Source organism: Muscardinus avellanarius (genome assembly GCF_963383645.1).
Source record: "Muscardinus avellanarius genome assembly, chromosome: 3".
Lineage (NCBI taxonomy): Eukaryota > Metazoa > Chordata > Mammalia > Rodentia > Gliridae > Muscardinus > Muscardinus avellanarius.
The window spans coordinates 87148631-87166590 of NC_137788.1; the positions used below are offsets into that span (position 1 = coordinate 87148631).

The 17960-nt window shown below is 34.3% G+C and overlaps 1 protein-coding gene across 1 annotated transcript in view; it reads right to left on the reverse strand.

Annotated features, from left to right (window-relative positions):
• Positions 1-17960, reverse strand: part of DPYD (dihydropyrimidine dehydrogenase) — a gene marked incomplete at both ends in the record, with an annotated part of 932092 nt that overhangs the window by 645473 nt on the left and 268659 nt on the right. The window contains 2 exons of the mRNA XM_080690443.1: positions 245-326; positions 12109-12305. Coding sequence (XP_080546569.1) covers positions 245-326; positions 12109-12305 — 279 coding nt within the window. The remainder of the gene's footprint in view (positions 1-244; positions 327-12108; positions 12306-17960) is intronic.

The window sequence follows — 17960 nt, forward strand, 5'->3', positions numbered from 1 at the left end:
TTCTTACAGACAATTAATCACATGCGGGCGTGCCAGATGAGAACTATCGATTGCCCTTTTCCAAGCTAATGGCATTCAGACAGTAGACAGACAAATGCCGTAAGCAATGGGAAGCATCTTTCTGCCTCTGCCCGGTGTAGCTTGTAATTGTTCTTTCCTAAAATGCATGACATTTGCTGTTAATCTTTGGTGTACTCCTTTCTTTTTGAGCAATATGCATATAAGTCTTATGGTCTCTGTTCACCTTTACTCCGAGGTCCTTCATGAGCTTAATCTCAAAGTTCACTACATCGTACGGCAGCCGGAACTGAGGAATTTCAGAAGTACTAAAGAGGAAACAGAGAGAGAGAAAGCGTTAGTGGGTAGTTACCAATATTAAAGAAAATGCAGCACGTGATTATTGATCAGTATTGAAGGAATAAGCATCTCTTCTAAGGGTATTTATATATCACATAATATGAGCATAAGTTCATTGATAATTATATTGCCACGGCAATGTATTAAATGGAATGAAGCTAGAGTAAAAACCAACATGAAAATAAATTACAAAAATAGAAAACAGATGTATAACTGGTCAAAAGCAACTACAATATATTAAATTCAATATTTAGATTATTTGTTTAATAAAAAGTCTAGAAATTCCTAAGAAAATAAAATCTAAGAGTAAAAAAATTAGCTGAAAAAATAAAAAAGTTTAATATAAATATATACAAATATACACACATACAAATATATGTTCTAAAATTAGAACTATTGAAATTCAAACATGTAACTTAATATTACCACACTGTTTAGAATACTACTAAATCAGTTCTACGTGAGCTACCGAATATTTTTTTAGAGTTAACAATTTTTTTTTTTTTCGGTGAATGTGATGTGTCCAAAAGAATCACTGTCATTAAAAAGTAATCCTATTTGCTGGGCGTGGTGGCGCAAGCTTGTAATTCCTGTGCTTGGGAGGCGGAGATAGGAGAATCATGCTGGTTCAAAGCCAGCCTCTTAAGATACCCTTTTTCCAAATTTAAAAAAAATATATAAAATAGGTCTGGGAGTGTAGCACGGAGGTAGGAGGGTTTCCAGGAACCCCAGTACCACCAAAAAAAAAAAAAAAAGTAATCCTATTTGAGCTACACTAATTTGATGGTGAATTTTATCAAATTCCAACTTTTTTGATAAATTTTTTTATTGTAGAAAAAGTTACTTTAACAGATAAAGTAGATATGTAAACAGAATAGAATGTGGTACAAGTAAAGAAACAAACAGGCATTATCGAGATTAATTTGTAAAATAAATAACTGTTAAAGATGAGTCTTAGGGATAATTTAATGCAATTTCTCAATATTTCACATAGCTGCCTCATCCTCTGGTGACATAAGAATTTGGTTATTAAGTTAATGTCCATATAGCAAACAATCAGCAAGGTACTATGTGTGCTCAATAGCATGAAAATGGCAAAGTATTAAGTAATATAAACTTCTTATACTGAAGAACTTCTTCATGATGTTAGAAATATAAGATTATATGTAAGAATAAGCGGGTGAAGGGGAGGATGGTAGTTGGCGTAGAGGAAAAATTAATGAAGAAAATACTTGCATTGATGCTATATAAATATATGAAGTCATCACTGCCAATCTCAAATCCATGTGTGATGAAGGGGAGAGAGAGAGAGAAGAGGATGCTGCGGGTGAAGCTCATCAAGTCCCAGGTGCACATGTGTCCCTAGCACTCTGATCAAGATTATGCTGTCAGACTATAGTGCATCAATGCGTATTCTAAAAAAATGCACTTAGGCCTAGTTCAGAGATGAGACTTTTAAACTGATCTGTGAACTCCAGACATATTATCTATTGGTTTTTCAGGATGCTCTGGGCACCACTGAAAGCATTGCTTTGAAAGACTAAGCAGAATGATGTTTAAGTTGTATGGATTGTATGTGGACACAAGCTGATACCCAGGCTTGAGAGGGATGGGGCTCTGTGTGAGAGAGACTTAAAATGGAGCAAAATTAACATCTGATGCAAGTCCTGAAATGGCTGGACAGGAAAGCAAGAACAAGGAGCCATAAAGATTTCCAGCCAAATAAGACAACCACAGTGAAGTGAGTATCTTAATACAGCCTGAACATTTTTTCTGGCTTAATCCTACTCTGAGATTTTTTATCAGATTTAATTAGAAGCATATGGATTAAAAGAAAAAGTTGTACTAGTACAGGCCAATAACTCTGGTTTTAAAAAAATAACTCTGAAATAGCCAGTTATATGATGTAGAAACAACTTGTCTTTTGGCAAAGAAAAATAAAAAAGAAAAGAAAAGAAAGAGAGAAAGAACAGAGTGCATGTTCAACCTATGGAGAAGAAACTTGAACAATGAGGAAGGCAGAGTAAGGGTTTATAACAGCATAAATTTGAACACTGAGTAAATATCAGTTATAAAGAACAGAATTATGTCATTTTCAGGAACATGGTTGGAACTGGAGATTATGCTAAGTGAGATTAGTCAGTCACAAAACATGAAAAATCAGACGTTGCCCCTAATATGTAAAAGCTAGGGAGAAAAAGGGTCATAGGAGGAACTCTAGAAGAAGAAGGAGAAATTTTAGATGAAAAATAAGGCAACCTAGAGTGGGATATGAGGGAGAACAGGGAAATTTCTCAGCTTACATGATGTACATTCATAAACGTATCAAGTCAATCACTAAGCCAAACATTAGAAGGAGGGATGAGGGGGCAGGGACTTAAGGAAGGGCTAAATGAGTGGTGTGCATGTATGCCTTTACCATCTTGGACCCTAATTAGATGTATGACCACAATGTACCAATAAAAGACAATAAATAAATTTGAACATTGAGCAAAAGAGACTCCAGTTTGCTAAGGCTTCAGAAGCTCTGCTTAGCACTCTATAGTGTTCTGAAGCCACTGAAGCCAATGCTTAGCACCAAGCTTAACACATACATTAAAGGAGTAAGGGTAACAGTGTCACATTTTCCACCATATCTTAGAGAAACAGCAGAATGTGAAATACTTAAATATTTTGTTAGATTTTATCATAATTGAGGAAACAAGAGATGAGATGATTATTTAAACAGATGAGGTCAGCATGCAGAGGAAGAAATCTCAATCAAAATATCTCTTTCTCTCTCTCTCTCTCTCATGACAAATGTAAAATACCAAATGTGAATCACAAGGTTGAAGGCATAGCTTAGTGTGGGACAATATAATCAGGTTGTTGAGATGCCTAAGGGCTTTAGATGTAATCAATGCATGATGACCCCTGCATTTATATCCTTGGGTTTAGTTTCCAGACCTTTATATCCACTTGGGTGTTTTTCTGATGAGGAACTTATTTGATTTCCTTGCTATTGAGCTCCTTATGTATATGTTTTGGAAGTGAGCCTTTTATCAAATATATAGTTTGCAAATATTTTCTCCCATTCTGTAAGTCATCTTTTAAATCTGATGATTTCTTCATGGGCTATGCAGAAGCTTTTTATTTTGATAATATTTTTATTTATCCTTGCTTTTGTTTTCAGGTTATATCCGGGAATTATTGCCAGAACAATAGCATGAAGATTTTCCCCTAAGTTTTCTTTTAGTAATTTCACAGTTTGGGAATTTATCTGTAAGTTTTAATTGCTTTTTTTTTTTTTTTTTTTTTTGGTGGTGGTACTGGGGTTCCTGGAAGTCCTTCTACCTCCGGGCTACACTCCCAGATCTATTTTTCATTCTTTTTTATTTGGAACAGGGTCTCTTAAGCCAGTGCGACTAGCTTCGGACCTGTGTGATCCTCCTGTCTCTGCCTCCCAAGCACAGGGATTACAAGCTTGCGCCACCATGCCTGCCTTAATTGCTCTTTTAACATATGTGCTAAGCTTGATGCTACATGTTGGCTTCAATGGCTTTAGGACCTACTCAGCAAGTGGCCCTGAAAGAAAATACATACCTTTTTTTCTGTCAATTAGTACTAGCAGAAAACTCCCAAAATGTATGTCCTGGGGATTAAAATCTCGTCTTGAAACATCCTCTCAAAAACATCTTACCCCACTCACATCCCAAATTTGTGCAAAAACCCAGACTGCATATCAAAGTAGGATAGTAGGAAGGATCCTAGAGTAGCCTTAAGTAAGTCACTTTCATCTTGGCTAAGGCCTAATATTGCCTGAAATAATGAAGTGCTCACCCTGACAAGTCAAACACTGAAGCAGAATAAATAAATGAATTAATGAGAGAGTGTGGAAGGTACAGGAAGAAAGGAAAAGGACAAAAGAAAGGAAGGAAAGGAGGAAGGAAGAAAGGAAGGCTAGCTGAAAGGGTAGTCTCTTGCCTAAGGCATTGGAAAGGTTGTAGGATGAGTGGATGAGGGAATTCACCTGAATTACTTTTTTATACTTTAATTTGTGTATTATAGTTTCACATTATAATGTAGTCCTCAGTGATCACATTATCATGTACACATTTCTCATATACCTAATTTGTTCAGAGATATCAAAATGAACAAATGTTTAATTTTGTCAAATATCTTCCATGCATTGACATAGTGACATTATCATATGATTTTATATATTTTTAAATATGACATATCACTTCATTGACATATGTATGTTAAGCTTTCCTTTTACACCTGTGTAAATATCACTTAATCACGGTGAATGATCTTTTAGTGTTCTGTTGAATTCAGTTTACTAGTATTTTCTTTAAGACTTTCACATCTATGGTCATCAGGGGAATGGTTTTCTTTAGTTGTTTTTGTTATGTTCTTTTTTGGCTTTAATACCAGTGTAATATGAGCCATATAGAATGAGTTTGAAAGTGGTCTCTCTGCTTTAAAGTTTTGGAATAGTTTCACACACAAACAAATAATACTTTCTTAATGTTTAGAAAAAATTATCAATGAAACCATTAGGTCTTGAACTTTCTTTTTTTGATGAGAAACTTCTTAGTACTTAATTTTTTGTCTCCCCCTTTTTTATTGGTTCGCTCAGATTTTCTCTTTCTTCATGATTCAATCCTTGTAGGTTAAATTTTTTTTTAATGTTTCCATTTTTCTAGGTTGCTGTGGAAAGATTTTTCTAGGTTGTTTCTGTATACCTGGTCATAACATTCTCTTTTGATCCTTTGTATACTGATGATATCAGTTATAATATCGTCTTTTCATCAGTGATTATAATTATCAAGTATTCTCTTTTTCCCTTGGCAAGATAAAGTAAGTTGATCTTATTAATATTTTTACCAAGTCAACTCTGTTTTTTTTGACCTTTTGTACTTTTTTCCTAGTTCATATTTCATTCATTTATGTTCTGATCTTTATTATTATCTTTTTTGCTGATTTGTGGTCAAAGTTTTTCTGATTTTTCTTTTTTTAAGTTTGTTGACATGCAACATCATAATGCTTATTCAAATTGTTTGCTATAATTTCTTATTGTTATTAACTTCCCTCTTATATGAAATGTTATAAACTTTTGATGCATCCCCTAGGATTTTGTGTGCTGTTTCCAGTTTCAGTTGTCTCATAAAAGTTTGTAATTTCCTTTTTAGTATCCACATTACCTATTGGTTATTCTGAAGCATGGCATTGTGGTCAGAAAAGGTACTTGATATAACTTGATTTAAGTTTTTAAAAATATTTTCTGACTCCTTTTGTGGCCTAATATAAAGTCTATCCTAGATCTAGAATATACCATGTGCAGTTGAGAAAATGTATATCCTATAGTTTGAAGGGAACTTTCTGTTCATGTCTAGTAGGGTTATTTGGACTAGAGATTTTAGCTTTTATTGCTGTTGTCCTTTTGTTTGTATTATCTGTGTATTGCTCAAAATGAGGTATTGCGATCTGGTTTTCCCTATAGACCTATTCATATCAATTTTATATTTGATTATTTCAGTGTTGGATGCCCATTTACTCACAATTGTTATATTTTCTTTCTGACTTAGCCCCTATATCATTATATAATGACTTCCTTTGTGATTTGACTTAAAAGTTCATGATCCGGAAAAACTATAGTCACTCATGTTCTTTTTATTTCTATTTATAGTAGCACATTTTCCCATTCTTTCAAGTTCCTCTCTGCAACCTTACAGATAAAGTACATCTTTTATTGAGAGCATACAATTAGATCTTTTTCCACTTAGCCATAGTAGGTCTTTTAATTAGATCATTAAACCACTTTTATTCAAATTTATTATTGATAGGTAAGAACATACTATTGGTATGCTGTGTTTTATAGATATTTTCCTCCTGTCTTCATTTCTCCATTTCTTCCTTAGTGGTTTAGTGATTTTCTCTACTAGTATTTGTTGGATATTTTGCTCTTTTTGGTAAATATATTATAAGAGAGTTTTTCTTTGTAGTTACTATAAACCTTGTAAATATAATTTATAGTTATAACCAATTATATTAATCTGATAACAAATCTTGATTCCAAGTTAAAAAAAATTTCTATACTTTACCACCATAACACATTTAAAATTTTTACACAACTTGCATCCTTCTCAGAATGTCTACATTGTTAAATTACTCATGATATAATTTGTTTTTTCTTCTTGCTTTTTTCTCTTGATTTTTTCCTACTTGGTTTGTCTTTGATCTCTATGCATAAAATTTTTCTACTATTTCTTAAAATGAGTTATCTTCTCTTTTCTCCTCTGTTTCTATTTGAGCATCAATGAGTCATATGCTTTTAACATCTCATACATTCTGTAAGCTTTCTCCACTCCTTTTATTTTTTATTTTCTTTTTCCCCCTCTCTGGTTATATTTTCAATTAATAGGTCTTTGGGTTTACAAATTCTTTCTTCTGCTTGAACAATTTTGCTCTCAACATACCCTACTGTGGCTTTCACTTTATTCATTATATTTCTCGGTCCCAAAATTTATTTAGTTAATTTTCTTATTTAAGTCTCTGTTAAACTTTGCTGATGAATCCTTGAACTGTTTTATCTTCTTGAAGTTTTTCCAGCTTCATTAAAACAGCTATTTTAAATTACTTGTTAGATTGTTCATAATACCATTCTCTAGAGGATCAGTCACTGCTTCTTATTTTATCTGTTTGTTAACTTCATATTTCTCTGATCTTTTGATCCTATAGTCATGCTTTGGTGTCTGTACATTGAATAATGAGGTATTTATCCTAAATTTTATTATAGCTTTATCTTGGAATATACTTTAACATTAAGCATCTCAAGAAATCCTAGACAGCTTTTCTACTGCAGTACCCAATCCTATAATTGGTGTGGCTACTGCAGTGCTTGGCGGTGCCCAAAGCCCAGAAAGGCTATGGAAGATACAGTACCAAGATGGAATCCCTTGGCTACCAAAGCTAGTACAAGACAGACTGGAACACAAACCAGTGATTAATGAGTACACCAATTCCTGTGCGCTATTCTGACCCAAGGCTGCTGTATTCAGCCAGTGATGATTCAACCTATAAAATGAGTTCATTTTGGAGAAGCTGTAGATTTTTTTTCCAGTACCAGGGCACTTCTAGAGACTCATCCATCCTGCAAGTACTATCCTCAGGTTAGTGTCCATGAGAGTTTGTCCCATGTGGGATTATACTGTTAGGTATGATACTGAATTGTTACAGTCATTTCTTTCACTCTCTCTCTCTCTCAGGAGGATGGAATCTTTTCCCCTGGTATACTACCTGAAATTGAAGAAGGAATGATGCAGATAATATGAAATTATCCTTTCAATCCTCTCAATGTGTCTTTTCTTGTTTTTTTGTAACCCAGTGCTGTGAGCTCCCATGTACTTTTCACTCGAGTAAAGGTATTCTCACATGTGAATAGCTGCTCTAATTGAAGTTTCTGCAGAAAATGTCAATGGAGAGTAGGACTCCATCACCTCACACTGTCTATCTTCAAGACTGCCATTTTCAGCCGGGCATGGTAGCACACACTGTAATCACAGTACTTGGGAGGCTCATATAGGAGGGTCTGGGGGTCAAAGTCAGCCTCAGCACCTTAACAAGGTCCTCGGAAAGTTAGTGAGAACTTGTTTCAAAATAAAAAGTAAAATAGGGCTGGGGGTGTTGTTCAGAGGTAGAAGGCCCCTGGGTGCAATCCTCAAACCAATCAAGAAAAAAGTGACATTTTCAACAACATTTCTTCCCTTTGTCATCTGCTATCGTCTGCATTTGGCTTACTGTTTGTTATCGGACTTTGCACCACTAGAATATAAGCCTCATGAGAATAAGCATTCTGCCTGTTCTCTTTTGTAGTTCTAGTGCCAGAATGATCAGCATTTAGATAGTCTAATAAAAACTGAAAGAAGTAAGGTAAAAGGAAGGTGAATGCCCAGTACGTTACATTCTGCAACATTTTGTATTAGAAAGGGATTGTGATAGGCTATTGAAGTATTTCAAGTAAACAAGTAATATAAAAATATTCAGAAACTATAAAATGACTTTGAAAAAACAAATTAGAGCTGGGCTTGGTGGCTCATGCTTATAATCCCAGCGCTTGGGAGGCTGAGACAGAAGGATTGCACAGGTTCGAAGCCAGCCTCAGCTATTTAGTGAGGCTCTCAGCGACTTAGTGAGACCCTGTTTCCAAATAAAGTATAAAAATAGGTCTGGGAGTATAGCCTGGAGGTAAAAAAGCCCCTGGGTTCCACCACCAGTAACACACACACACACACACACACACACACACAAATTAGTAAATCAAGAGAATTGTAAGGAGGCTACCACAGTGGTAAATTTGTAAAGGATATCATAGATGGAGGACATTTACAAACCTAATTAAAAATTCACATGCCAAGATAGTAAAGAGTAATCAAGATAATTCCCATTTGTTTTGTGGATGGCCATCCTTGTGATGGGCATCTACATCCAGAAAGAAAACAACATTGGTGTGGTGAAGTTTATGAAGAGGATATGTCCCAGAACTGATTGTGTGAATCTGTTACTCAGAGCAGAGAGAGAATAGTTGTAGAAAATAAAGATTCTTAAATCATTTGCATGTAGGTAGCAATTGAAACTGAGAGACTGCATGAGCTTGCCCCTGAAGACTTTCTGTTGAGGGAGAAGATAAGGACAGCAGATAGAACCTGATAGGAATGATTATACTCTGAGTTTGTTGTGCTTAAGACAGCATTTTTTTTTTATTCTTTTGTCTGTGCTCTTTTAACAATCTAAGGCTTTGAAAAAATGTTTTTTCATGTGGCAACCATAAATCCTTCAAGACAGTCAGTGGGATGTCAGATAACATTAAAAAAAAAATTGTTGTGCTCCAGTGCTGGTGTTTCTTATGCATTGTGGAATGCACCTGTAATGGCCCCTTTCTATGCTCATCCTTGGCAGAGATTTGCCTCGGCTCATTATTGTATAGGCACTAGCTTTAGATTCCCATTGCATAACACTTTTTAAAAACATTCCCTGTCCTATAACCATTTCACCTAGATGACATTTTATTGACAAAAAAATGAAATGAATAGACATAATGAAAACACTGTAACTTGAGAAATAAGTAAAGCAAAGGACAGCACTGCCATGACTAGTCTACCTAATGAAAATGTCACATTCATAAATAAATAATTTTTAAAGAAAAGAAAAATCATAAATATACACACATATTTAAAAGCCTTGACACTATTTTGTTTATCTTTCAAGTCAAGCTATTGAATCCTTTAACTCTTTTAATTCCATGATTAAAAAAGACATGGATGGTGAAAAGCAAAACTATTGATTATTTTATAAATTTATTGAAGAATCAAAAATAATAAATTTATTGTGTTCAATACAATAGGGATTAAATTCTGGATATCTTTCACTGACTCTAGTGATTTTTTAAAAAGAGGCTGTGATACTAATTCACCAGGGATAAAAGAATCTATTTGAATGCAAAGGAGAGGGAAGATAAAACTTGACATTACCTCTTTAAGCAATTGATTTCAAATACAAAGCTAATTTAATCTTTTTAGCCACTTTGAAGATACAAGACAATGAAAAGCATCTGTAAGTGAGAAAATAAATTAACAGGAAAGTTTTGTGCTTGTAATTCTGGCTAAATTCATGTCAGTTTTTTATAATCCCATAAGAGTGACACAGAATGCCTCTACATTGAGGTATTACAAATAAGACTGATGTAGCATTGCATTTTGTATGTAGGTACTGAAAGATTCAAAGGGAAAAGAAAAAAAAAGTAAACATAAAAAATCAGTCAGGAATCCAGGGAAGTCTGTCCCCCCAAGTGTTCAGCAAATGTAAGAAACACAGATTGAGTAACAATTCATATAATTTAGAAATGCCTATCCTGCATTTGAATGAAAAATAAATATAGAGATGCTAAAAACCATAATCATCTAGTAAAATTGGCAACATATGATAATAATTCACAAATTGTGCTGGCTCCATTTTAGGCCTCTTGAAAAAAAATGCAATTAAGGGCAAGAAGATATTTACTAATCTACCAGGGTACACAACAATTAAGTTTTTATTTTTTAAATTAGCTCACATATTCACTGATGTGTATAACTGAAAAAAAACTAAAATGCTTATACATATGTTGTTCATAGATTAAGTTTTTCCTAATTAATAAAGCTGTGGTAAAACGCCATTAAACAGGTAGTCTAAATCCTTACAGCAAATTAATGTATTGAGTATTTTATTCTCCAATAAAAAATGATAAAACATTATAATCCTTTTTTTTCCTTTTTTGTGGTACCGGGGATGGAACCCAGGGGCATTCTATCGCTGAGCTATACCCCCATCCCTATTTTTTTATTCTTTATTTAGAAAAAAGATCTCACTGAATTGGGAAGGGCTTTGCTAAGTAGCTGAACAGTGGTCCTCCTGTCTCAGCCTCCCATGAGCTGGAATTGCAAGCATCCATCACACCCAGCTAACCATTATAATCTCTTAATGTTGATAGTGGTGAATACGATACACAAAAGTCATTATTTCCTGATAATCAGTCTATTTATGCTTCATATTTTCTCTAAAGGGTTTTCCCAGTATGTGATATTTTTGTTTGAGAATTCAAATAATTTTATATTAAGGAGAGAATAGATATACCCCAATATTGTATCAATAAGATAAAACATTCAAATTTTATATTACTTTGGGTTTAACATAGTATCATTTAACAACCATATTGAGATTTGTAAATTAACCACAAAGGTGCCAGAAAACATAACGAAACCCCAAACTTTAGCTAACATTTAGCTATCACTTAGCCATATTTATTTTCTATGATTATTAAACATGATAAATCTATTGTTTAACAAATAGTCCAGAAAACACAAAAAATTAAAATATTAGCAATAAATATTTCAATGGCCATTTTATAATCCATGATTTTACTATAACATATTTAGAGAAAAAATAAATATAGGTTTAAGTAACATCCACTCTTTACTTACAACAAATTATATTTCTTTTTGATTATCAATGTAATACAGTCAGAGTTCCATTCATTTGAAAGAAAGCAAACTCCATTTTTAAGCTTAGTTTTAACATCTGAAAAGTAACTGATGCAATGTGACCATTTTCTCTTTTCCATGTATTAATCCACATGTGAATAAAATGATTTGGTGACTAAATTCTGATTTGCAATAGTACTACTAATATCAAATGTTTTAAAAATTGATAATATAAACACTACACAAATGTACATTTGAATAGAAAGTTTCCTGTAGATTCTGGCAAAAATTGCAGATTAAGTGCAAGACTAAAGAGATTTTAGACTGAAAATACATGAGTAAGAAAACATGTTGTTGTAGACAACAAAATGAATGGTCCAATATTCTGGAAAGCTAGTTTTTTCTCATCTCTAATGTCCATAATGCTCTGATATATCTCCATTAAAGGAAAGATACACAGTGATAAAACATTTTTTTCTAAGACTGGTTCCTACAACAAAAAAATCTGTTTTGCTGAAATTTATCTTAAATTCACAGAACTAGACAGAGAAATTCTTAAATAAGTATTGCTTAAGGCCAACTGTGAAATTTCTAGTGAATAATGTAATAAAAATTTGAGCATTTGGAAAAGGAACATTTACAAAGCCATCTGTGATCCCGAAGTTTCTATATGACTATGAACCAACAGTATTCATAATTGTTTGAGCTCATCAATTTGACATTGCAAACATGAAATAAATGTAGACATTACCTTAAGCCACCAACATAATCTTGCTTTTCAAATATAGTGATGTCAGTGTAGCCTAATCGAGCCAAAAAAGAGGCACAACTTAGACTGGCAGGCCCAGCACCAAAAAGAGCAATTTTTGCAGAATAAGCTTCATGCATTTTTTCCGGGGGAGGCAGAGAAGGATTTCTGATCTGTGGGATATTCATGGCTTTGAACACCTATGGAGAAATTGATTGCAGCGATTAAATTTTTTAAATTAAATTTTATGTCCTCAAACACATTTTTAATATTTCAACTCCATTAGTGTTTTAACTAGTAATGAGTAGTACATTTTCCATATTAATATGACATACTTACAAGTTGTATTATGTCAAATAAATGAGGACTTATGGCTGACTAATTCTCAGTCTTTGAAATTTCTTCCTGGAATTATACCCCTTTTATGAAGCATTTCTGATTTATATTCCTTACTCTCCCCTCTTAAGCTGTATTGGGTCCTCCTCCTCTGAGCTCCTATATCGTAATTTGCTTCTAAGATAACCACTCATTAACCTATCGTTGTAAGTGGTAAGTTTCCATGTCAGTCAAAGAATGTTAGCTCTTTGAGTCAAGAAATATGTTTTATGTAAGCACATTAACTGCTGATAATATATTAATGTGTTTACACAAACATGGCTACATGGCAGACATATATTGGGTAAATTATTTCTTTACATCTACTTCTGACTATGATAGATTAGTTTTTAAAGACTATTTCTAAAATAGATTTTAGAAATCTATTTGAAACATTAAGGAGCGACTGGATGAAGCCAGACAAGGAAGCTGAGAATTTCCAAGATCTCAGAGAGAAAGTAAAATCAGAGAATGGGGTGACAGTCTCTGAGTTACTTTCATTTAAAAGCAGTTAACACTTCTTAGTAGAAAACTGAATACCACAGTAGAGAAGAACCTCCAGGAGAGATTCTGGCCCCTGTTCTAAAATTGGAGAAATAAAATGTTTGGGAATGCAAGATACCAATAACCTGGAGCAGAAAGTAAAAAGAAGTTTAATTCTTAAGCTACACAGGGTCTAAAGAGAAATAAAGGGTCTAAAGAGAAGACTTCTGTAAAGATGAAGAAAAATTTCTGCACTCTCACATGGAAACAAGAATTTCTGTGCAGGAAGAAGAAAAAGGGCTAATGAACACCGCAGATACACGTGGGGATTCCGAAGGCTCAGACTCTGTAATGGAATCAGTTGAGTTGGTCCCAGATTTAAATGAAGGTGGTTAGTCCTTACTTATCTATTTACCAATCTAGCAAGTGATGGCGTAGATTTTCTATGGAGGAGGTAACTCGACTACAGAATCTAAAAGTCATCATTTGTAACGCCTGTCTCTAGATCACAACATCCAGGCCTGTCAAGAGAGAAATAATCCCAGCATTTGGGAGGCTGAGACAGGAGGATTTTGGTGCGCAGACAGCATCAACAATAGTTAGTGAGGCCCTTTGCAACTCAGTGAGACCCTTTTTCAAAATAAAGAATAAAAAATAAGGCTGGGGGAGTAGCTCAGAGGTAGAATGCCCCTGGGTTGAAGGAGAGAGGAGAGAGGGAGGGAGGGAGGGAGGGAGGGAGGGAGGGAGGGAGAGAGAGGAAGAAGAAGAAGAAGAAGAAGAAGAAGAAGAAGAAGGAGGAGGAGGAGGAGGAGGAGGAGGAGGAGGAGGAGGAGGAGGAGGAGGAGAGGGGAGGGGAGGGGAGGGGAGAGGAGAGGAGAGGAGAGGAGAGGAGAGGAGAGGAGAGGAGAGGAGAGGAGAGGAGAGGAGAGATAGATAAAAAAAAAAAAATTACTGCCGGGCATGGTGGCACATGCTTATAATCCCAGTGCTTGGGAGGCTGAGACAGGAGGATCTCACAGGTTTGAAACCAGCCTCAGCAAGTGAGACTCTCAGAAACTTAGTGAGACCCTGTTTCCAAATAAAGTATAAAAATAGGTCTGGGAGTATAGCCCAGCAGTAGAGGTTCCACCCCAGTACTGCATATATATACATACTGTAAAATATATATACTTAATATATACAATATATATGTAATATATATTATATGTGAAATATATTATATGTAATACATATGTAAAATATGTGTGTATATATAATATACATACTGAGGTGGATACATGATCCAATAAAAATGTGGATACAAACACAGACTATAGAATAATTGTGATGAATATGATATATATCCACATATGTATATATCTCAAGAGTGTGAACATCTATCTATGAAATGAGAATTTGTTAAGATAGTCTAAAATGTTTTAGAAAAATGTACAAAATTAATATTAAAATTTCTTGTACTTATTATAAGTTTTACAAAGAGCATAAACTAATAGTGAACTGGAAGATGAGACAGTAGAAACTATCTAGACCAAAGCATGGAAAGCAAATATAAAAGAAAATACCAAAAAGAACACAAGAGACAAAAAGATAACCACAAGGATATCTACCAAATGAGAATGAGAATACTAAGAAGAAAGTATGAGGCAGATATAATATGTGAAGAGAAACAGGTCCAAGAATTTCCACAAAGTGGAAAAGATGGGTTCTAGAAGTTTTGAGATCTTAAGTTAGGAATATATAAATAAAATTACACTCATTAATATTACAGTAAAATATTGAAAAGCAAAAATAAGGAAGTTAATTGAATAAAATATATTAAAATGTAAATAATCAATACTAATATTAACAGATTTCTCCTCTGAAAGAATGAGAAAATACAGAAGAACATGAATTGGATTTTAGCAAACATTAAAAATACCTTATATCTAGAATTTTATTAAAAAGAAAAATATCCTTCAAATGTGAAGATAAGATAGATGTTTGCAGATGGGCTTTATTGCCAGCAATAAAAGAAATGTTAAAAAATAGCAAAAAAAGTTCTTCTAGAAGAAAAAATTATCCTAAATAGATACAAATGCAGAAAGGAATACAGGCTATTGAAAAATTTAAGTATGAAAGTCAGTATAAATGAATATTGACTGTATACTATAATAATATCTGTTGTGTGAAAGTTAAGAATAAAGTAGAAAATTAAAGTGTATAAAACAAGCCATGAGCCTGGCGTGGTGGCGCACGCTTGTAATCCCTGCGCTTGGGAGGCTGAGACAGAAGGATCACGCAGGTTCCAAGCCAGCTGTGCTGGCTTAAGAGACCCTGCTTCCAAATAAAAAAGTATAAAATAGGTCTGGGAGTGTAGCCCGGAGGTAGAAGGGCTTCCAGGAACCCCAGTACGACCAAAAAACAAAAAATAAAACAAAACAAAAAAAAACCAAGCCATGAAAGTTTAAGCAGTTAACATGTACTATAGCACAGCATTGCCAATGAAATGGTAAAAATACTAAAACATATTAGACTCTAACTTAGTAAGTATGTATCTTGTATCTCTACAGTTTATCTTTCACTTATACGTTAAATATATGAGAGTTGTATTAACTAATGAAAAAGTCACATTGGGCAGGGCGTGGTGGTGCACCCTTGTAATCCCTGCACTTGGGAGGCGGAGACAGGAGGAGAGCGCAGGTTCGAAGCCAGCTACGCTGGTTTAAGAGACCCTGTTTCCAAATAAAAATAAGTATAAAGTAGGTCTGGGAGTACAGCCCGGAGGTAGAAGGGTTTCTAGGAACCCCAGTACCACACACACAAAAAAAGAGTTACATTGGTAATATAAAACTTTCTTCTTCTCAGATAAAAGTTAGGTATATATCACTATCTTTTCTAGCAATAACTAAATAGCACAGGTTTTCCTTTGTGCTATTTTGTAATCCATCATAACTTTTCTTATATTTCTTCCTAAACAAAGTGAACAGGGAATTACGTTTTAATGCTAGATAAATAAACTATTTTGCTGAAACAGTCATAAAAATGTAGTTGTAATCTAATGTATAATCCTAAATAAATATTTTACATAATTTTTCAAATAGATATTTCTAACATACATTTAAAATTGATGGAGAAATATACCCAATTTCATTTAGGGATTAAATAGTTCCTTATTTCTTTCACATTCAGTTGATTACTTTTAGCTTTGTGAACTAGTAATTAAAATCATAATTTTCCCATGTTAATATTGGCTATTATAAATTATTATTGCATTTTAATAAACTTTCAGAGAGGATATATATATATATATTAAAGAACTCTTTATATCTAGAAAAAACTTTCTAAAATTAATGTGGAAAAAATACCAGACCCAGAATAGTCAAAACAACTATGAGCAATTAAGAGCCATGTTAGAGGTAGCGCAATACCTGATTTGAAATTACACTACAGTGCTAACAGTAACAAAAACGATATGGTATCATCATCAAAATAAACTAATAGGCCAGTGGAATATAATAGAAGATACTAGAGAAAGATCCTTACACTTATAGTGAGTTGATTTTTGGTCAAATGTGCAAAAAACATACACTGGAGAAAAAGACAGCCTTTTCAACAAGTTGTGTTGGGAAAACTGGATAATTACATGTAAAAAATGTAACTGGACTCCAATCTTTAATCTTGCACAAAAGTCCCATCAAGATATATCAAATACACAGAAATTAAAAGAGAAACTTTGCAGTTACTATAATAAAATGCAACACTGACTTTCCAACTTGTAGGCACCGTTAGAGACTTTCTCAATAAGACTTCTAAAGCTCAAAAATAAAAAATAAGAATCAATAAGTTGGATGATGCAAGTTAAAGAGCTTCTGCACAGCAAAGAAAACAATCACGAGTCTTAAGAGAGATTCCACAGAGTAGTAGAAAATCATTACCATTACTAATCTAATAGAGAGATTATAAATCAATTATAGCCACTGTGGGGATCTAGGATAGAGGTTCCTCAAAAGAATAAAAATGGAAATAACATATGACCTAGATATACCACCCATTAGTATCTTACCCAAAGAATCAAAGTCAGAATACTATCATCTTGCATGCATATCCATGTTTATAGCATCAAAAAAACACAATAGCCAAATTATAGAACTAACCTAGGTGTCCATCAACAGACAGATAAAGAACACGTGGAATGTACATACAATAGTTTACTCAGCCATAAAGAAGAACAAAATGTTGTCATTTGCAGGAAATGAATGGAACTGGAGAATATGATGCTAAGTGAGATCAGCCGGTCTCAGAAAGTCAAGGGTCTATTTCTCTCTCACATATGAAAGCTGGAGAGAAAATACGAAATAAAAGAGACTTCAGTTGGATGAAGAGAGAAATCAGCAGACTAGTGGAGGGGGACTGGAATGGAAGGTGAGGAGGAGGAAAAGGAAGACTGAGAAAAGAAAGAATTCAAATAATGTTCGGTCTATATGTAAATGTATCCCTATCAGTATCATTAACATTTATGGGGGGCTGCAGGAGACATGAAGGGAAAACACCAAGTGATCTGCGCATGTATCGATGTATCACTTTGTGTTGGTAAATATGATATGTTGGTAAATAACGGGACAAGGAGTGCGTAGCTCAACAGAAGGAGCAGATTTATTTGGAGACAAATCTGGGAGGAGGCACCGGAGGAAAGAGTCCACGAGTCAGGGGACTCTGTCTTACAGACTAGGGGTTTTTTATGGAGCATTAGGAGAAGAGAGAATTACACATTTGTGGCTTTTCCCCACTGGTGGTCCCAACAGGGGGCTGGACAGGTAGGGTTGTGGGCTGGGGGCAGGGAGTTGGTTACTTTTCTGACCACTTTCCCGCCACTGGTGGAGTTCTTTGTTCTCCACCTCACAGCCAGGCTTCATAGTGCCAAAATTTGAACTTCACTAGGATGTGTGATTTTTGTGTGTGTGTTACTAGGGATGGCGCCCAGGGGGCATTCTACCTCTGAGCAATACCCCCAGCCCTAT